This window comes from Anopheles arabiensis, chromosome 3 (genome assembly GCF_016920715.1).
Source record: "Anopheles arabiensis isolate DONGOLA chromosome 3, AaraD3, whole genome shotgun sequence".
Taxonomy (NCBI): domain Eukaryota; kingdom Metazoa; phylum Arthropoda; class Insecta; order Diptera; family Culicidae; genus Anopheles; species Anopheles arabiensis.
The window spans coordinates 77,198,582-77,220,464 of record NC_053518.1 but is presented as its reverse complement, the minus strand read 5'-3'; the positions used below and the strand labels follow the sequence as shown (position 1 = coordinate 77,220,464).

General features: G+C 45.7%; 2 protein-coding genes across 2 annotated transcripts; one reads left to right on the top strand and one right to left on the bottom strand.

Moving 5' to 3' along the window:
• Positions 1-10,088: 10,088 nt before the first annotated feature.
• On the top strand, positions 10,089-12,249 carry LOC120903783 (angio-associated migratory cell protein). The gene is made up of 3 exons (XM_040313398.1): positions 10,089-10,383; positions 10,465-11,338; positions 11,420-12,249. The coding sequence occupies exons 1-3, from the start codon at positions 10,245-10,247 to the stop codon at positions 11,631-11,633; spliced, it is 1,227 nt and encodes a 408-aa protein (XP_040169332.1). The 5' UTR covers positions 10,089-10,244; the 3' UTR covers positions 11,634-12,249.
• Positions 12,250-18,535: 6,286 nt separating this feature from the next.
• On the bottom strand, positions 18,536-20,968 carry LOC120903781 (transmembrane protease serine 9-like). The gene is made up of 2 exons (XM_040313394.1): positions 19,309-20,968; positions 18,536-19,243 (listed from the first exon to the last, which is right to left on the bottom strand). Exons 1-2 carry the CDS (start codon positions 20,867-20,869, stop codon positions 18,771-18,773), a joined length of 2,034 nt encoding a protein of 677 aa, XP_040169328.1. The 5' UTR covers positions 20,870-20,968; the 3' UTR covers positions 18,536-18,770.
• Between the last annotated feature and the right edge of the window lie 915 nt (positions 20,969-21,883).

Here is a 21,883-nt window from a genome sequence, read left to right as displayed (position 1 = left end):
TCTTCGTAAACATTACTTAATTTTGACGCACCCGATATCATTGAAGATGTAGCCAGTGCTGCAAAATATTTTGAGCATCACGAGATGTTTATCAACGAAAACAATGAACACATCCGTGGTAACTTGATGTTCATTGTTGATACTCATGAAAAGTGCGTCATGGCATGCCGAACGCGACAGGCGAATGCTTAACTCAAACCCGATACTCTGACTGACAAACTGATCTTAACGCAAGCATTATCATGACTTTTTCAGGCTGTTAACAGTGCTGCCAAATGCCCATGTTTCAGTCGCCAACACTCATGACTCATGAGTTCAAGTCAGGTAACGTACACACTTAAAAATATTTCACGACCTCGGTTAAAAAAACTGCCGAAATCTGTCGGCTCTTTGGATTCTTGCTGATATGTCAGTTGAAAAAACCCAGTAGCCGAAAATCAGTACCATTTAAAACTGAAATATCAGTTAAATAAAAATTTTAACCGAAACTCGGCAACACAACATGCCGAGCACATACGTTAACACTGCTGTCACCGAGATAATCCGTCAAAATAACCGAGATTTCAGCTTTATTACTTGGATTAGCCGAGGCTCGGTATTCTATCTGTCATTCGCCATTCTGTTAATCTCGTGCTAATGAAACGAAAACCTTGCGGAGTTATGTTGTGATGTAAAATAAAAAATGTAAAAAAAGTGAAAATGAGTCTCTCAGCGTGAAAAAAACGAGAATCAGTAGCGTGCGATCGAGCACAGGTATGGAGCGGGGTTGGTGCTAGGAAACTCCATCAGCGCACGCAACCGGTGCTCTTCAGAGCGTCGCTCGGAGCAGTCCCTATTTAAGGATCAGATGTGGAAGCTAATCCGGTTGCTTCAACCTTTGCCAGACCGTTCAGACTTCCAGGATTCATTTCCGGTCACCTACACGAGGTAAGTATCAACACTCGATCACAAGAAATCTAAAAAGGGTTCACTCAGACTTGTTTCACTCTGCCCGCTTTACAGAACCGTGCTTGTACCAGTGCCCGCTCCTTGTCCGGCTCATTTTCCTGTACCGCTACTACATCCAAACGCTATGCCCCAACCGGCAGTTGAATCGGCGCCTGTCCAAACGCTTTCCATCACATAAAAAAAAACCCATTTGATACGCAAATAAAATCACTAAAATAAAAATAAAATGTTTTTATATTTAGCCGAAATCTCGATTTGCTCTAACCGAAAATCTCGGTTAAACGTAAACGTCAAAACAAAATGACATTAACCGAGATGTCGGCAACAGAAATTTAACCGAGATCTTTGCCGAGATCTCAGTTGTGCAGATCTCGGCAAAAATTAACCGAGATTCGGCAAAATTTTTTAAGAGTGTACATTACTGTGATGTCAAACAGAACGTGAAAATCTGCTCATTTGGTTTCTTGGAACCACTCGCAAGCACCGCATGTCTCTCATGACCATCGTGATGATCACCGACAGAAAATGCTGAGACCAAGTGACTGACCGAGAGTTGTTTGCACAAAATGTCATCAAGCATGTGATGTGATGGTGACGCTGACATGATTTTGTTTCAACCAGAATTTGTGATGACTATGTCAGTGACATATTGAAGAACTGATCACAGCAAAAAAGTCATAATCATACTTTGGCACCTCTGATTGTTAATATTGAGTACGTGACGCTGACATGGATTTTGTTTCGGTCAGAATTTTGTATGACATTGACAGTGACATTTTGCAGCACTGGATGACGCCATGTAATCCTAAACGGACTATTGAATGTAGCTGATAGCAGATATCCAACGATTAAATAAAAGTCTGGAAATCATTATCGAGATGTGCTACCTCCACCCAGTAAGGTCTATTTGGAATAATTCCAAAAATATCCCAAACATACCCTTTTATTACCAGCTTAATCTATTATTATCATACATCATACATCAAATTCCTTATCAGAACCACCAAAACCCTTTGCCCAGCACCACGAACCCTTGCGCAGCCCATGTCGCATCGATATGCCACGTTGTCCTTGCTGTTCTTGCCTAGCCCTTATCCATTAGCTTTCATGCTCTAGCGACTGTGTGCCTGCTCATCAGTGCGATAGTTTATCCCCCGTCCTCTCCTGCCGCGTCACACACCCTCGGAATCGCCGACCTTTTGGCGGGGCTCTGCGGTGCGCACAATGTGAAGAAATCAACAAAACCAAACAAACGCCATCCATTAAGCCAGATAATTCAATCAAAATCACATCCACTTGCCGCCGCGCTGGTGTCGGGCTACCATAAATCATCCCAAGCTTCTCGTATGTGTGTGTGTGCGCGTGGACACCCGCGTGCGTATCGAACGTCTTCGGGCGAAGAAGCGCAACAGGCGCAAAGTGTATTTTGCACGCCGGGGAAGAAATAGAGTTGAGAATCGTCTTTCTTTTCTTTTTTTAGGCTGTGTCCACTAAGCATGTTCTAAGTGTATGGGACTATGCTGTACAGCATGCAATGCGCAGTTCCCGGAGCACCATCACAAAACCTGCGTCTCCGATCTGACGCACCTCCGACAAGGATTGAGCAAATAGGATCCCTGGGAGCACACTACAAAAGTACAATGCGGTGGGCACACACAAAAAAAAAGGTTGTCTTTGAGTGGCGAATTCCAGCGAATGGCAGTTGCGTTCAATCGCTGCCACTACTACAGTGTCCCCGGCAATCGCTGTTGTGTGCCGCTCAACACCACTTCAGTCCATTAGTGAGCGCAAATAAGAGCTGATTAGTGAGCCGCTAGAACAGAGATGTCAAACTAGTGGCCTGCGATCGCATGAGCCAACGTTTATTTGTAGAAGCATTTCTGTGACAAATATGTGATACACATTTTTTTTTTTAAAGAAACAACTCGCATTTTAGCTTCAATCTCATACTAATGTATAACACTTGGAATGTCCGGAAGTATCTTACCCGTCTGTATGTGGTTTTGGAACATGACTTAAGTTTTTATTTTAAGCAAGGTAATGCTCAAGGTACTTGGGGAAAAAAAATAATTTCTATAAAAAAACAGACTTGGAAAAATTAACAAAATCACTCAACCAACAGGAATCTAGGAACAGGAATCTTTGGGAAAGATCGAAGTCCTCTTTAGGTATCAATGCAGCTTAAAACATTTTACTTCTGCAAAATGTTTAGAAAACAGATGAAATCAGATGTCAGCACAAACTCGTATTACTTTTGATAGGCTGTTACAAACGATCACAAGCTTTCCATGATGCATCCTACCAAGATCAATGTGATTAGAATAAAAAACAAAACAGGTGTGCTTATGGCTCTGTTTTTGATAGCCATAATGAATTAGAAATTGGCAGGCCGGGTGTAACGGTTACGAAGGACTTGTATGACACTTTGCACACCCCGACAGTCAAATTTTTGTCCAGTTTTGAAGATTTGTCCAGTTCTGGAATGGACTGAACGAAACGATCGGTAGTAATTTATGGAGCTTGGGCAGCATCAAATGTAAGAATTCACTGTTTTTTTTAACGTAGGTGAAGGTAGGTAAAGACGGACACTACGGGTATGATGGACACTTCTCATAACTGCATGAAGAAGTTAATTTTAGAAAAAAAAATCAACAATGCAGCATCCTAACTTAAAGTTAAACAACACATTTGAGAACATTTTTGGCATAATATATGCAAAATTGGTTAAATCCACAAATAAAACTAATTTTTAATCGTGCGCACTCTTGTGATTCTAAGTTGACTACTACGGATCTTAAGCTCTACAACTTGTAGTTTTTATATTTCCGGAAGTTTTATTTCATGGATGAGTTGTCGTGATCATTAATGAAAAAACTGGTGAAAGAGCGAGAATGAAAGCAAGAAAAAATATGGTTTTCTGGTGGTTTAAATATCCTGACACCAAAGCGGGAATGACGGACACTTTGTTGTAGGGAAAGATGGACACCGAATTTATTGATTTATTTTACTTCTTATATCAATTGATGGCGAATATATTTCTTCAAATATCTTAAATAAGGGTATTCCGAAGCTATATACCAATCAGCAACTAGAGAAAGTATTGAAATAAGCTAGAAATGCAACACCGGTCAAAATAGTAGCCATTCGTTATTCTATTACTCGCTCGACGCTGATGAGGAGCTTCACGAAACCCAATATCTTGTCACGACTTGGACAACTTTAAGAAAAAGATGAGGCATTGCATTTTGAGTTGGTGAGAAAATGGATTAAACTATTAACAAGTCCTTCAAAAACTACTGGGGTCGTGGTCTTTTCGCGAAGTAATTTCCTTAAAGGAAGTTCTAGACTGTTGTTCTGTAAGCCGGAGCAACGTCAGCTGTAAGTGCGCGATGTTTCAATAATGCTTTAGATCCTGCATGCTACGATATATTAGAAGCGTTGTTTACAATTTCTAAAACCACGGCTGAATGAATCGTCGTTGCAATTGGCCTAGAATTGGTTTATGTACGAAACATGATGTGGAAAGCAATAGGATATGTTAAAATACTGTAAACGTTTTCTACAGATGTCCATCTTACCCTTCATAGTGCCCATCTTTCCCATATCAGGTGTCCGTCTTACCCGTACATTTCCAAAACCGCACGAAAAAAATCAAGTTTATCATTCTTGAAAAAAACGCAAAAATCGACCATGAAACGTAAAAGTTACAACACTATTTCTGATAAAACATGAGTGTAAGATAATGTATGCACATTTTCTTGGTCGTTGCGCTTATATGTATATCCCTAGATTTTTACCATTTCCCTTATTTAATGGTCAAACGAGTTTGACAACGCTGCGCTAGAAGGTAGCGGTTTGCTGTGCGCTTACCGTCCGGGACGGATTTAGATGCTTCGGCGGAGAAATTACGCTCAATTACTGGCTGGCTGGTGTATTTGAAGGGCTTTTTTTTTTAAAAAAAAAAAAGACTATTTACAGCAAAGCGCTTTCAAACATAATTAAAACACAGCAGCGAGAAACAGTAACCAACGCCAACACGCTGCGTGCCGATTTTAAAAAGGTCTGCTAAGTAATCCAGGCCATTAGGTCGTTGTTGCGAAATGTGAAAAAAACCACGCGAAGTAAAAGAACAAACAAAAAAAAAAGTGCTTTCAATGCAGTTTGAGCACCAGTGTTCTTCAATTGCACAACAGCAACATTGGGCACATGAATCACCGCTCCAAAGCCAGCCGGGGGAAAATCGATCAGAATTAAAGGGTTCTAGCAGCTAGGGACACACACACACCGAACAAGTACATCGCATCGATTGCAGTTCGTCTGGGTTGGCCACCCTCCCCCTCATAACTGGCCCGGTTTAACGACACACACACACGCACATTAATGAGACTCCTCCAAGAACGTTCACTTCACATTTTTTCGAACAAACAAATGCTTTGTGCTTCTCTGTGGGTTCTTCCATCCTTGCCTTGTTGACACAGCTCAGCAAAGATGTTGGCACGCGGATGGGGAACACTTAATGACTTCACCGGAGCCGTCTTGTATCGGACTACTAGTTGAATCAACATCCTACAGCTATTTCGTATTATTCATTGCACACCGTACGGAAAGCGTTTCTCTGCGCCATTCACCTTACAAGACGCGCTTTTCCCAACTTTCCCAACCGTTTGCGAGCAACGGGAGGGCGTGGGGAGGGAAATTAGGTTTCGCACACGGGGCCACGTGAGTTTGCAGGAAGCAACTGCAACCAACCAGTGTACGGCCGGTGCGTTTATCGATTCCCCCAAGCGCCAGCTGACAGCCGGCAAGAAACGGGGCTGATGCTCCACGTGTACAGCGAGTACGCGCCGCCGATGTTCACGTTTTCTCACGCAACTTTACCTACTGCTGCACGCGGCCCGCCCGACCGAAAAGGGTGGATGCCCCCTCCCACGCTTCCTCCCGTTTCTGTCGGTATCCGGTGCGCGGCTCTAGTCGTTTTCTGCTGGCCCTACTCTACCTTCGACCGAAAAATGTCGTTCACACCAAAACACCGATTTTGATTAACACATTCACTAACGCACGGCAAGCATAAATGAACCGGAACGGGAAAGCGGTGGAGAAGTAACAAAAACAACAACAAAAAACGCACAGCAAAATACTCAACAAACGTTCTACGGCGACGGAAGCGGCTTCAGAATGGCAGCTACAGCGGCAGGCCCCGACCGACCGTTTCGCATTCTAAACACGGTGCGCGCTAGCTGCACAGCCCCATGCACACGTCGTTCTAGGTCGAAATAAAATGGTAAAGAAAAAAAAGTATATATACCAAGCGGGACCCCGCGCGCATCGACGAACGCACGAGTTTTGAAACCGAAGCGCGAATGAAAACGCACACGCGGCCCTCGTGGCTCCATGCGCGCCGCTACGTCGACAACAGCAAGAGAGAGGCAGAGAGGGAGAACGAGAGAGAACGAGAAGGCAAAAAAAACCCAACCCCGAACACGATGCTGATTTCGGAGAACATGCATGTATACGCACGCACCAACACAGTGAAAGAGTCAGAACATAATGCTATGCAATGATTTTATGCTCGCTGCCTCTCTTGTTCGCCAGTATTGGTGCGAGGGAAGGGGCGCACAAATGGCAGCACATGGCACTACTACTACCGGCAGCGGAAGCGGAACAACGCGCGGAACGGTGTGCGCAATAGCGTGCCGAGCGGTACGAGGCGCGCGTGTGAGCAGGACGGCTCGATTTGCGCCACAACGGCGCAACAGATACACGACCGGCGGCATGCGCTCGCGGGGAATTTGTGCAGCATAATTTACGGCGCAAACAGTCGGTGTATGAAAACCCTCCTCTTCCATCCCCCCCTTTAGGGTTATGTTTATCGAAGGCCGTTGGTGTACAATTTGCTGGCGCGTAATTTTGGGGTGTAATTTTGTATCCTTTTCTGCTGTAGTTTGCATACATTTTAGGTACAACATTACATTATCTGATGTGATGATTTGTCCTGTATGATTATTTGGGGGATTGGTTTTTTTTAGTGACTGCAGCAACGGCTTTTTTTACTGGTCAATGACAACATAAGCATGCAAAATTACGTCAGAAAGAGATACAAATAGCTTAAGAAAATTTGCAATTTTTGTGAAAATTTTAACCTTTATTTTCAATATTTTCAATTAAGGGCGAAAACAATGTCTTCAAAACCTCTTTTTTACATAACAGAAAAGCATAAAAATTCAACCGCCCTTTTAAATTGATCCTCCGACACACATCCGACAGCCGTTTGCACAACCGCTTTGTCAGTGTGGCCAGATTATTTTGGCGGTTTTTGGTAATACCACCTCAATTTTATGAATAGTTTTTGGTGGTTTTTAAACTTGAATCTCAGTTAAAAAATTTGTTGATTGTGGAGGGTTGAGGTTAGGGGGTACAAATGTGCAAAATAAAAGTTCTATCTTACGAGAAAATGCATCCTTTATATATTTCAATAGCATGGATTAGATTTGGATCGGTGATCACACGAATGCAGGCCTTTCTGAAATCTCAAAAGGATAGAGATGTGAATTTTCTTCTCAGAGGTGGCGAGTTTTTTTCTCGGGGCTCCAAGCAGCCACTAAGGGCCGTGACAGAGCTCCCCAAAGTGCCACAAATTCACTGAACAACCACTAAACGGATTATCCCAAGTGCCACAAATCCACTAAACGACCACTAAACGGCTTCTAAACGACTCAAGTTCTCTACCTAAACGGAATATAGAAAGACTTCGTTTAGCAGACGGCAAACGACTCATGCATTCTAAAAATAGCAAAAAAGCTGGTGGCGCTCTCTGTTGGTGGGATACCCCAACCAGTTGAGCTTCATCGCTTGGAGGAGAGCTTTCTCATTTCCTCTGTACTGTTGTATGGTTTCGCATTGAAGTTATGCATCGCTAGAACTACACACTTAAAAATATTTCACGACCTCGGTTAAAAAAACTGCCGAAATTCGTCGGCTCTTTCGATTCTTGCTAATATGTCAGTTGAAAATTTCCCATTGCCGATAATCAGTACCATTTAAAACTGAAATATCAGTTAAACAAATATTTTAACCGAAACTCGGCAACACAACATGCCGATTACGTACGTAAACACTGCTGTCACCGAGGTCATCTGTCAAACTAACCGAAATTTCGGCCATGCTATTTGAGTTAGCCGAGGCTCGGTTTTCTATCTGTCATTCAACATTTTGTCGATGCAGAAACCTTTCGGAGTGATTTTGTGTTATAAAATTAATAGTGTGAAAAATAAATGCAAATATGACACCCAGCGTGAAGAAACCGATCATCAGTAGCGTACGATCGGACACGGGTGGGCTACGAAGCTCTGTCAACGCACGTAGCCAGTGCACATAAGATCGTCGCTCGAAGCAGTCCTTATCCAAGGATTACCGGATGCTAGTTCGATTGGACCAACCTTTACCGGCCTGTTCGGACTTCCAGGTTTCATTTCCAGTTACCTTCACGAGGTAAATATCCAAATACTCGACCACGTGACTTCCAATCAGGGTTCACTCAGGCTTGTTTCACTCTGCCCGCTTTACAGAACCGTGTCTGTACCGGTGTCCGCTCTATGCCCGGCCCATCTTAACGCACCCTTACTACATCAAGACGCTATACACCATCTGGTGTTGTATCGGCGCCCGTCCCTGCGCTTCCCATCCCACCACAACTCTCACAATTGGGGGGGAGGTGACTTCCAGCCGTCCAACTACAGATACGATGGTGGCATCATGCTGCAGAAAATGTACATCGGCAATCAGCATGGGCTCTGGCTGTTATGGTTGTGGCTCAATAAATAATTGTGTTTGTATAACTCAAACTAACTTTTTACGCAAATAAAACCACTAAAATTTAAAAAAATTGTTTTTATAATTAGCTGAAATCTCGGATTGCTCTAACCGAAAATCTCGGTTAAACGTAAACGTCAAAACAAAATGTCAATTGCATTTTTAACCGAGATTTCGGCAACAGAAATTTAACCGAGATCTTTGCCGAGATCTCAGTTGTGCTGATCTCAGCAAAAATTAACCGAGATTCGGCAAAATTTTTTAAGTGTGTAGAACGGCGATACGATTGTTTAAATACTAAACTCCAACGGAAACCACCAGTACTGAAGTAAGTGAGATTTGAGTAATGGTCGTTGGTGTTGATACCCACGTATCTGACCACACGACCATTCATATAGATTTTTGCTCAGAAAGTTATAAGGCTATATAGGTCATGATAAGATGAAAATTGTCGAAAGACATTTCAAGAAAAGGATAGCAATATATTGATGAGTTGTAATACGCCATCTATTGATCAAACCAATGAAACTGTGGAGCTTTCATTTTTTTTCTATGGATATTCAATTTTCCAGTCGTTTAAGCTTAATCTGTGGCGCTTGGGATAAACGACTAGAGCTCTCAACTTAAACGGAATATAGAAAGACTTCGCAAACGACTCATACATTATAAAAATAGAAAAAGCTGGTGGCACCATCTGTTGGTGGGATGCCCAACCAGTGGAGCTTCCACGCTTGGAGGGCATTCTCATTCCCTCTTTACAAACCAATTGAGCAAACCAATGAAGCTATGGAGCTTTTGTTTTTTTTTATGGATATTTGATTTTCCAGTCGTTTAAGCTTAATATGTGGTGCTTGGGTAATCTGTGGCACTAAGAGTATTGAAACAATCGTATCACCGTTCTAGTTTTAGTGTTGCAAAACTTCAATTTGAAATCATACAACAGTACGAAGGGAACGATAAAGCTTTCAAAGCGAGGAAAGCGCTCCACTGGATGAGAATCCCACCAACAGATGGCACCACCAGCTTTTTGTTGTTGCTATTTTAGAATGCATCAGTTGCTCACTGTCTGCTAAACGAAGTCTTTTTATATTTCGTTTAGGTAGAGAGCTTGAGTCGTTTAGAACCCGTTGAGCGGTCGTTTGGTGGATTTGTTGATTAAATTAATCAAAGAATTCCTAGAGCCGAATGAGACCAATTGGCTCAAAATCTCTATAAAAATAAACAAAAAAATATCAAAAATCGGTAGCAATTCAGACAAATCGTTATTTCTGGTCACTCTGAAAGCCGGTAAAAGCGCGCTGCGTTGCGTTTATGCGCCCCTGTCCGAGAGTTGACGTTACCCGGTTTGTTATTGTTATTGCTGTGCAGCGTGTACCGCATGGTATTCCCTTCTCGCAAAAGCAGTTTGGTTTTTAGTTTCGTTGTGAAACGAGAGTTTGTATTTTCCCCTATTAAGTTTCCCATTCCACGTCGCTGTCTGAGTGAAAATGCGCGAAAATACGCCGCCCCGTTCACCGATGGACGAGCTGGTGGGGGAAGATGACGACGACGAGGAGTTGATTTACGTGGGCGATGCCGATGAGGTGCTGGACGCATGGGAGCAGGAGGAAGCGGAAGACGAAGAGTGTAAGATTGTGGCGGTCGTGTTTTTGCTTTCTTCCACAGCTAGCAGCTTTAGTAATGATTGCCCTTGCTTCTTTCCTTCAGTGGACGCAGAAGCGGGACCGGCAGCGGAACAGCACGCCCTTCGCCGTTCGCCCGTACAGGACGATGCAAAGCTGACGTTCACCAAACACACCGCGCCGGTGTTCTGTGGCGCCCTTCACCCCACGGAAGAGCTAGCCGTTACCGGCGGTGAGGATGACAAAGCGTACGTGTGGCACATACGCACCGGCGAGGTGCTGCACGAGGTGATGAATCATTCCGACTCGGTGGTGGCGGTGGGCTTCAGCTACGATGGCAGCTTTGTCGCGACCGGCGATATGGCCGGCTACATACAGGTGTTCAAGGTGAGCCAAAACTATCGCCAGGTGTGGGAGTTTACCGTGGGCGATATGGGGTGGATGCGCTGGCACACGGGCGCGAACGTGCTGATGGCGGGCTGCGAGGCGGGCGAGGTGTACGTGTGGCGCATCCCGTCCGGCGACTGTAAGGTGCTGCCCGGGCACGAGGCACGCACCGAATCGGCCGAGCTGCTGCACGACGGCAAGCGGCTGCTCGTCGGGTACGGCAATGGGCACGTGAAGCTGTGGGATCTGAAGTCGGGCACGCCGCTGCTGGAGGTGGACAGTACGGTCGGGCACAAGGAGAACATAACGGCGCTGGCCGCAGACCAGGACGGGCAGCTGTTCGTGACGGGGTGCGAGGACGGCAGCCTGTACCTGATGGGCCCGGGCGGCGTGCTGGGCCAGCTGGTCGCACCGAACGAGTACCCGATCGAGTCGGTGCTGGTGGACTATCCCGGGTTCGAGATGAAGGTGGCCGCGTCGGGCACGCTGCAGGGCAAGCTGACGATCTGGGACACGGCCCGCCAGACGAAGCGCGTTGAGTGTGAGGACGACAATCCGAACGGCATTACCAAGTAAGTGTCGAAAGACCTGATTGGTTTATTGAATTATCTGAATTAATTTATTTTTTTATTATTATTATTTTCCAACAACAGATTGGTCTGGCTGAAGGACTTTACCATCTGTGCCGGTACGCTGGGCGGTTGGATAAAGGGCTGGGACTTCCGGAGCGGCGCGAAACGGTTCACCCTCGACGGGCACACGAACGACATCCAGAGCCTTTCGTACGACAGGCAGCGCAACCTGATCCTGTCCACCTCGGAGGACTGCACAGCGAAGATATTCGAAGTGCCGGCCGCAGGTCAATAAGCTACGGGGACAACTGCAACTTGTACATACATTATTGATTTGTTGAGGAAAAGGTTGCGTGTGTTGAGAATTTAATTTAAGTTCAAATGCTTGAGAAACAGATTCAAATGTAAGGGGTAAAGTGAGTGCTTTCGGCTTGTTGTGAATGTAAGATCAAATCTGGCACCACATTTATCATGTTACAAAAGCGCTGCGGGGCACTTTTTCCCAAAAAAAAAAACAAAAATTAACGGGCCATACAGACTTTTAAGTGGCGTAGCGATTGTACAGCGCTGTACAAAGCATCGTAAGAAATAGTGGTGGGAGCTCGGAATCGGACCTACCCGATTCCGATTTCATGTTCGGAATCAATTCCGGAGCCGATTCCGATGCTGGAATCGATTACGATTCCGGAGCAAATTCTGGAGTGGCTCCGAAATTGGCTCCGGAATTGGAATCGGCCTGGGAATCACAATTCGCTTCGGAAACGGAATCAGAATTGACTCCAGAAATTGGAATTAGATCCAGAATGAGAATCAGTTCTTGAATTAAAACAAGAAGAATAATTAGCGAAATCAGTCCCGGAATCTGAATTTGAATGGATTCTTTGCGGACATCAATATATAGCATCATTGTACCTAATTGCCTATTCTCATGGAGATGCCGAAACCGACTCCGATTTCGAAAACGCTTAAGATTTCCGAGCCGATTTGGAAGCCGAATTTGATTCCGGAACCGACTCTGATTTCGGAACAAAATCCGGATCCTGTTTTGGAGACGATTCAGATTTCGGAGCCAATTCCGATTTCGAAGCTGATTTCGATTCCGGAACCGATTCTGCATCCGGAACAGATTTTGGAGTAAAATCCGGATCCGATTTCGGAGCCGATTCTGGTTCCGGAATCGACTCCGATTTCGAAGCCGATTAAGATTTGCGAGAAAATTACGATTTCGATGCTGATGTTGATTTCGGAACCGATTCTGATTTCGGAGCAGATTTTGGGGCAAATTCCGAATCCGTTTTCGGAGCGGATTTGGAGTCTATTTCAGAGCCTACTTCGAAGCCAATTCCGGATCCGATTCCGGAAACAATTCCGGAGCCTACTCCGATTCCGCAGCTGATTTCGGACCTACTATTCGGAATCGATTCCAGAAAGCTTCGGAGCTAGCCGAAATCGCCTCCGACTTCCATCACTAATCAGAAAGCTCGCTGGCAAGAGAACGGACTACCCGGGCAAGGTTCACGAGAATGGCATCTAGAAATTGGGTCAATCCCATTGCAGAACATGGCAATACGTCAGCCGTCAGGCTGAATGGCCGAAAACAAAACGAAAAACAAATCCAAAAAAAAGCAAGCCCCATACTACTGAATCATACACGGCGAACAGGTTTTCCACTCCGTTACATACATATGCATATACCCGATTCGTCGTTTCCCATTTTCGGCTGCTTGATCGTTCACCGGCCAGCATGGGGGTTGTGGGAAAGTGGGATGAAGCAAGCAAACCGGGCGAGCAACAAAATGTTGACACGATTCACGATTACCGGCAGGCGACGGAATTCTGGAAGTCGTTAAGAGCACACGGGCCCCAAAAGATTGAGATGAATTGTAACTGTAACTTCAACGCCGTACGCCGGTAGAACGGAAAGAAAACGGAGCAGATTGAGGTTGCTGCCTGTTTGCTTAAACATTTTTTTTAAATCGTTGAATTCATAATTCTTACCGCTTTCCCGCCAGGGGGTGCCAGCGGTCTAAGTAGACAAATGAGTAGAAAGCTATGAAGCGTCTTCATAATAGATGATGGCAGTGTGTGCGCAGGGCAGATCTCTTACTCAAGCGCTGTCAAGTTGTGTTTCGTTCACTAGCAAAACGATGCACTTTTGGGGGGGGGGGGGGGGGGAAAAGATATTATTGCTAATACGTTTCCCTAATTAGCGCTACCAGCGTTGGCCATCTTGCGCAACAGATGTACTAGGGCGCGGAGGTGTTGTTCGTAACCTCGGTCGTCACGACAATTTCTTCGCTGTGAAGTCTCGTCCGTTTGCTGCTAAAACCTGTCGTCGGTGCACATTTTCACACAAGCCGAAATCGATTGAGTAATGAAATGTAATACTTCCTCCATACACACACACTGAGTGCTGGCTGGGTCTGTGCTCGGGCGGGCTCCCTTCCAGCACTGTGCAATTAATCATTATCGAGCAGCGAGCACAGTGCCACAGATGACTGGTTTTGGCTTAGAGATCCCGTAGTGAAGTGAAGCGAAGCAGCTTCCACTCCCTTCCTGCTGCTGCCAATCAATGCCGGCTCCCCACGGTTCCTGTTCGCTAAATGCCAACCGAACCGCAAAGAGGCAAAGCCGATGTAAAACGACGACGACGACGACGACGATCGCTCAATTGGCGCATGATTTAAATATCAAATGCCGTAAGGGGGTGGTGGTATTTTCTTTTCACCCGCCATTCCGGCCTGCTGGCCTGCTATCCGGGGCCAATCTGCCGGCAGGAATCTCGCCTCTCGTGTCTATCTCTCTCGCCCTCTCCCATTTTGGCGCTGTTCTGTACGTACGGGCCGAGGCTCTACGTCACTTTCGGTGACCCAACCCAAATTCTACCTACCCACACACACACACACACACACCGACCGTGTCAGTCCGAGGGCCCAAAAGCGATCTGTGAAAACCTGTCGCCCCAGCGACGAGATGCAAAAGTTGTCCACGAGGGAGGTTTTTTTTTTTTGGTCAGAAATGGTAGTACCGTTAGAGTGCGGATTTTTTGTTGTTGTTCAGTTCTGTGTGTTTTTTTTTACTTCACACGCGGGACGGCGAAAGGCTGCAAGAACGAAACGCACCGGCCTGGAACGGTTTCGATGCGATCGGATTTTCGGTTGTTCCTAAAAACAGGTTTTCCGCGGATGCCTTCCAGCGCGTGTACGCCTTAACGCACAGTCTTAACTTCTTCTTGGTCTGCACCCCACCCCACCAAAAAAGTGAAACGTTTATGACAGGAAAAAGGGCACCGATTGGGTTCATTAACTAATTTCGGGTCTGTTGTTTTAATTATGATATATAAAAAAGTGCCCATTTCCCGACAGAAAAAAAGCAGGCCTCACGTTCTTGACGGCCCAGAATGAGCTGGTGGCACATTCATCAAGCGCACCGAGGCAATAGGGACGTTCGGGAATTCGAGCATCAAGTGGTGAAGGTGCCTGCGCCTAAGCTTACGCACCGAGCGATCTTCCACGATCGTAAAACAGCGCCTCTGCACGCAGCACCATTCTTCGCTGGTTGACATTCATTAGCGGCCAAATGGTAAATGTGATGCTGCACGAGATTCGGTTCTAACGGGCCCGCGGGAAGGTATGAAAGGCTATCGAATTAAGGGTGATAATTAGGTGCGCTTGGAAAAGGGAGACGGATAGTTAAGGAACGCAACCTGTTGGAAAGCAAAGCCCTGTTAGGCTTTAGTTTTGAACCCTGAGGTAAGATACAGGTAAGAACTGTTTCAAAACAGTGCGCCAATGTTATTCAAACTGACTGAGATTCTAACTGAGATTTCTTTCAAATTGCAGGAAAAAGCGGCCGACTGACCGAGGTAAGTAACTCCAATCGTTCCAAAGTCGTCGCTAATCTCTCAATTACTTCATGACCCACAAACATCTGTTCCGTTTTGGACAGGAACAAATGCAGCGCAACGAATCTCGCCCACGGTTTCTTAACGACAGCGCTCCCCGGTACATTTTTTGTGTGGGAATTTGTCGGCTTAGCCTAACAGCTAAAGCGTTATCCATAAACAACGTAACGTGCAAAGAAATTTGATGCAAATAAAAAAAAACAAACAAGAGAATTTTTACCGACAGGAACGATAGGAATGTCAATTAGTCCATTTGGATATTTATTGCTGGTAACATGCATGTTACTTGAAAAATGACAATATTTGAAACAAATTACCTGCTTCGGTCATTTTGGACTAAAAATACACATCTTTTTAATGAAAATACACTTTTAGTTTATGTTAATATTTAAAACAATACGTTAGCAAAGATGGCAAGAAATGAAGAGCTTGCAGTTAGTTTGGATGGTTTAAAGATACGTTTAGTTTTTTTTTTGTTGAGCCACCGTACTCATACCGTCGATTTTTATCGTAAGTATGTTAACACTAGAACCGCCGATGGGACTTTTTTGTCCCATCGCACTCGAAAAAGGTGTGTTATTCCGCTTGCCGCCGTGACAAACCATTGAAGTTTCTGACTTTTATTTATTTTGAACGATCTTTTGAATGTACTCATAAAAATAATTGTATCCCATATGGCTCTTCAAAAAAATCATTTTTATCCTAGAACCGCCATGTGGGACATTTTTGTCCCATAGGCAAAATATGTAGTAGCGGCTGGTATATCTGTTGTCAACGAGTGACGAATGTGCTTCTGCAAGTTTGGTAGCTCTGGGTAGAAAGTATGCGTAGAACGTACTCCGTGAAAAGTGCTAGTAGAAGATGGCCTGTTCATTCATTTTTTTAATATTCTGGATTTGGCGGGAATCATTGGGACCTATCGCCAACGACGTTAACCACCAGTCGATAAATATATCGACCAATATAATAACAAACATGGCGATAAATTTATTGGTCGATATAGCCAAACCGGTGGTTAATTTTTATCGACTGGTTGGCGATAGGCGCCAATGATTGGGGTTTGTGCAAAGAACTTACAACAGAAAAGATATCTAGACGCGATTTTCTTTTCCAGCTAGGTAAAGAACTTTCATGTTTCATGTGAGCCAGGTTCTGATGAAACAAAGATGCTTGAAGTAATTAATCTATGTATACCTTTTGTTTTCAAAAACAGCTTCTTCTTTTGACCATTTAGAGCTGTGTTGACATCGAATTTTTGTAATGTTTTTAAAGCGAGTCATAGACGTTTGCCTATACCCAAACAACTTTTAACATTAGACTTGTTTCATTATCATAAAAACCCTACTTATCAGTTGATTGTTTGAGCTATAAACCTAGATTTAGTGTTGTTCAACCCTGTAAGCAATAGTTATCTGTAACATAATTATCATAAGGAGTTTATCACTAGAAGCTCTGTAATGTTATATTATTCTACAGAAACCTGGCTTTGATATCTTTGGTATGCGGTTCATATGATCACAATTCGATTCTTCATTTTCATTCATAAAGCTTCATTATACCTAATTACAATGTTTATTAATTATCTATCCACAAGAAACCCTTAGGTAATAATAAACATGTCTAAATATTTACACATAACTAATGGGACAAAATTGTCCCATCTGGCGGTTCTAATGAGGTTGAAAAGCCCGGCAGTTCTAGTGTTAAGACAGTTTTGCTTTGGAGCAGAATTGGAATATTTCTGGGAATAGTACTACACGTTCATGAATGAAATTAATGACATGAGAAACTATTCTATTGCTTCGAACAAAAAATGAGGAAGTTTCATTACAGTGAATTAGTTATAAACTAGCTAACTAAAACTAAACTAAAAAAGTGGCCATTTCCCGACCAAAAAAGATAGATTAGTGAGGGCTTAGAGTATTGGAGTTACTTTAATAATGGTAAGAAATTATGTTTTAATAACATTGAAAGGCTTCAGGTTCTGCTGGGCAACGGTTGTTAGTGTATATAATCCTCCAAGTACCACAAATCCACTGAACAACCACTAAATGGGTTCTAAACGGCTTTATTTCTCAACCTAAAGGGAATCTAAAAACAATCTTCCTTCAGCTGACGGTGAACGACTCATGGTGGCGCCAACTGTTGGTGGGATAGCTACTCAGTGTAGCTAGCTTTCCTCGCTTTGGGAGCGCTTTCCTTCGCTCTGTATTTTCGCATGGTCTCACATTGAAGCTATGCTAGATCTTGGACGGCGATACGATTGGTTCTAAACGAAATTCTAAACTCCAAGGTGAACCATCAGAACTGAAGTAAGTGAGATTTGAGTATTGGTCGATGGTATTATACCCGTGTATCAGACCATACGACTATTCTTAAGGATCTTTGCTTGGAAAGTTAGAAGGCTATATATGCCATGATTGGATGAAGCTAGGCGAAACATATGACAAGAGAAGGACAGTAATATAATCATAAGTTATTTAACGCCATCTATTGAGCAAACTAATGAAGTTATGGAGCTTTCGTTTTTTTTCTACTGATATTTGATTTTTAGGCGTTTAGGCTTAATCTGTGGCACTTGGGCCTGGCTTTAATGCAGTATTCAGTATTAAAGTATAAAGTTATAGTGAATTAATTCAGATGATCATAAATCATAAAAATAATATCAAATAATTCGTCACGTAAAATCAAGCTCTTCAGGACACAGGAAACAGGATATGGGGTAAAAGAGATGTTTCCGAGTCCCGGCAATCGAGTGCAAATATCTTAACAACATGACACCAGGGAAGTATACAGAGGGTCTAGCAATTAGTAAGGGAGCTTGTAATTAATTTTACAGCTTTATTGTATTCCTGTATTAACATCTGCGTTACGTTAGTTATGGACGGGCTCTGGTGGCTTACAAGCTGCATCACAATGAAGCATAATCTTGCCGCAAGAAATCCAGTGCTGGCAAGCAGAGAATTTACAGAGACATGCCGAGTAACAAGCTTCAGTCCGATTTGTGTGGAACCACCTGCTACCACTAAACTGGATGAACCTGAAAAAAAACATCGGTTGGACTTACCAACACACACACACACGTCGCGTGCACTTGTTGGTTGGTGAGACCACCGGAACACTTCAAACGCGGGCCTCCTCCCCCCAAAAAAACATCCACCGCGCGCTCGAACAGAACGGAACGAAAACAAAAGCCTCCCCACTTGACGAAACGCGAGTTAACGACCCATAATTGCGGTACCGGGGCGAGGACCTGGGTCTACCCTACCCCTACTGGAGATCATCATTTCAGGCAGTTTTGGGGGCTTGTTGAGACTCCCATGATGTTTATTTTGCACTGGAGTTGCGGTTTGTTTAAAGAAGGAAGCGCAAGCGACTTTACAATTTGCACAATTTTCTTCCCGCTGTGGTGATAGCCCCATTCTTCGAGAGCCGTTTTGGAGAATTGGGTTCGAGGTTTTTTTTTGGGAATCTGCACAACATTGAGACCCAAGAAGTGTGGGATAGGAGCCCAGCTTTTTGTTTTATTTAACCGAAAATTTTCTTAACCGTAGAACCCGCCGCACCGTGTATATCTTTCACCAGGTCCACCTTCGCCTGCATCACGTTCTTGACGGACGAGGTGATGGAGCGTTCGCGGCTTTCGTTACTGTCCTCGCTAGATCCGCTTTCCCGCGAGCCACCGCCCTTTCGCTTGTGCGATCCATGATGGCGATCATGATGATGATGATGATGCTTACGTCGACATCCCTTGGAGTGATGCCCTTTCGGCCCTGCCGGTGGCTGTACCGTGTCCGGTACGGCTCCCGCCAGCGCACTCCGCACCCTGTCCGCTATCCACTCGAGATAGTGCAGCACATTGGCCAGCCCGACGTACCCGTACGGATCGCACCGCTTGCGGTAGAGATTGATCTTGCCGATGACGCCGGTAAGTGTCCAGACGCCCTGCGGTGATACCTCGTAGAAGCCACCGCCTTGATCGCCCCGGCAGGCGTTAGTTCCTAGCGTGGGAGAGAGTTGGGCGCGTTAGAGAAGATCGCTGACGCGCGACGCAGCCTCATCTTACCATTGCCGTGCCCTGCACAAAACATCCTGTGCTCCTCGTGCTTGTCAAAGATCCGATAGATCACACACAGCCCACTGTCCACGATGGGCATCAGGGCCGCCTGCAGGTACGCCGATGGGTCCCCGTCCGGATCGGTCTGCCCGTACCCGGCAATAAGCCCGATCCGCTCACCGACGGCATCGGTTTGATTGCGCGCAGGCACCGCAGATGGCAAACAGATCGGCTGTATGTAGTCATCGTACTCCACGCTCACCTCGAGCTTCAGCAGCGCCAGCGTGCTATCGCCACTACTCTCCACGCCCAGCACGCGTACCTCCCGCCCGGTGAGTGAGCCTTCCCACAGCTGATGCTGGCCGAGCTGCACGACGTACGGTCGCTTCCGGTGGTGCCAATCGGCCGCACAGCTTGCCGCCGTCAAGATGTACCGCTGGCTAACAAGCGTCCCACCGCAGCGGTACTCGCGCGACCGTTTCGACACCGCAAAGACGGCCGCATGCCACGGCCACTCACCGGCCACACTGCGCACCCCGTTCACGATCAGTGGCATCGTGGTGATCCTGCGCTTGCCACAATCGGTAGGCATCTCCGGCTGCATCCCGGGCTGCCCATCACCATCCAGCTGTACCAACTTGTCACTCTTGGACCACTGCCACGACCCATCCAGCACGCTGCCAATCCAGCCACGGTAGTACCGCAGCTTCACAAACGCCGCGTACTGCTTCGTATCACACACGGCCATTTCGGCGTCGCGCAGCGCAGTAAACGAAACGATCCCCTGCAGCTCCCAGCGTCCATGCCGGAACGTTACGAACCCGCCGCCCGAATCACCATTGCACACGTTCGTCCCATTGGCGTACCCGGCGCAAAACATCCCGTCGTAGATGGTGTTCGAGAACACCTCCGGGTTGCTAGCCAGACAGCGGGTATAGTTGACGGTCGGCACTTCCGTCATGCGCAGACAGGTGGACACCTCGTCGAACTCTGTGTAGCCCCAGCCGGGCACTTTGCCGATCTGGCGATAGAACGAGACCGGATCGTCCTCCTCCGTGTCGAGACACACCGGTAGCACACGGTCGTTAAACCGTACGGGACGTTCGAGCTCCAGCAGCGCTAAATCATGCCTATACGTCCCCGTGCGGAACTCCGGATGTACGTAAACGCGCCTCACACCGCGCTCTTGCGAGCAGCCCTCCACCACCAGGCCCAGCTCGTGGTAGCCCACCTGCAGCAGGAAGCTGTCCGGGCTGAGGGTGTACCCGTTGTTGGAGTTCACGACGCAGTGTGCCGCCGTCAGCACGTACCGATTGCTGACCAGCGAACCGCCACAGCTATACACCGGGATGCGGTACTCGATCTGGTAGATGGCAACGTGCCACGGGAACTCGCCCCGCAGCGCCTCGGACGGTTGCTTCGGCAGCGCCGAAGGATGCAGGACGGGCAGCCCACACTGGACGTTGCTGTCGTACGTACGACTACAGTTCAAAGCACCCAATACAGGCCCGCAACACACCGCTAGCAGTGGGAGAATTGGCAGCAAACGAACCGATCGCGGTACACCCATCGCAGCGACTGATAGTGTGGCTGCCGGGAAGATGATAATCCCGGCGATGAGGGGTCTCTTTAAACGGTTGTCATAAGCGTTGATTTCGGTGAGTTATTGGCTGCTGGCGACAGTGATTGTGCGGTGCGGTGTTTACTATCGTCAAGATTGGATGAGGTCATGCGACAATCGCCGTCAAGTGGCAGCGTCCCGCGTTTGTTTGGTTGCGATTTGCGATTTGCGTTTTCGTTGGCAGTTGTAGTAGTAGCTGTTGTTGTGGTGTTTGTGCCATTCTTGGGAACTGACGCGATGCTTGATTGGTTGGCGTGAATGAATCTTGGGCGATATTGAGCGTAAGTGTGCTCTTGTCGCAGTCAACACACCGAATGATGGATGGGGATTCCCGCGAGCTGGTAGTGAGTGTTTGGTTTTCGGGAGATGAAAAAATAACGCTTGTTTTTAGGCCAATTGAATTTAATATGGATGTGTATTGGGACAAGATGGAACATCAAACAAGATTTGAAAATTGTGAAGAAACGGGGACAGTAGACTACTCAGCTTCTGTCTAATAATATGAAAGGCTAGTCGAGATCCTAACTCCATTAGAAACAAGTCTTACTTTATATTAGGCTTACAATGGCAACCTAGTCAGGTGCTCCAATAGTCTTGTGCAAAGACGAGGAGGTTTCTACAAGCCAGAACGTAGCTCTATTCCCATCCGGGTAGATTTCACTGAAGCAACATCTCCAAAGCAAGGATTTTTTCACCCAAGAAGACATAGAAGAGAATAGGACATAGGAGGTTTTTTAAACAAAATTTGAAGAATATCTCTCACTATCATGTTTTCTTGTGTTGGTCTGCTTTGATTAAATGGCTAGGTTAACTATCGTTATCCAGATTGTCCGATCTCTTGCTGTTGCTTTATTTCGATATAGGCACTCGATCTCCAACAGGTCCCTACGTCACACGCCCTACAGAATGTTAACTATTATGTTATTCCGGGGCTATTTTAATTTTCGTTCTGAAATACTGTCA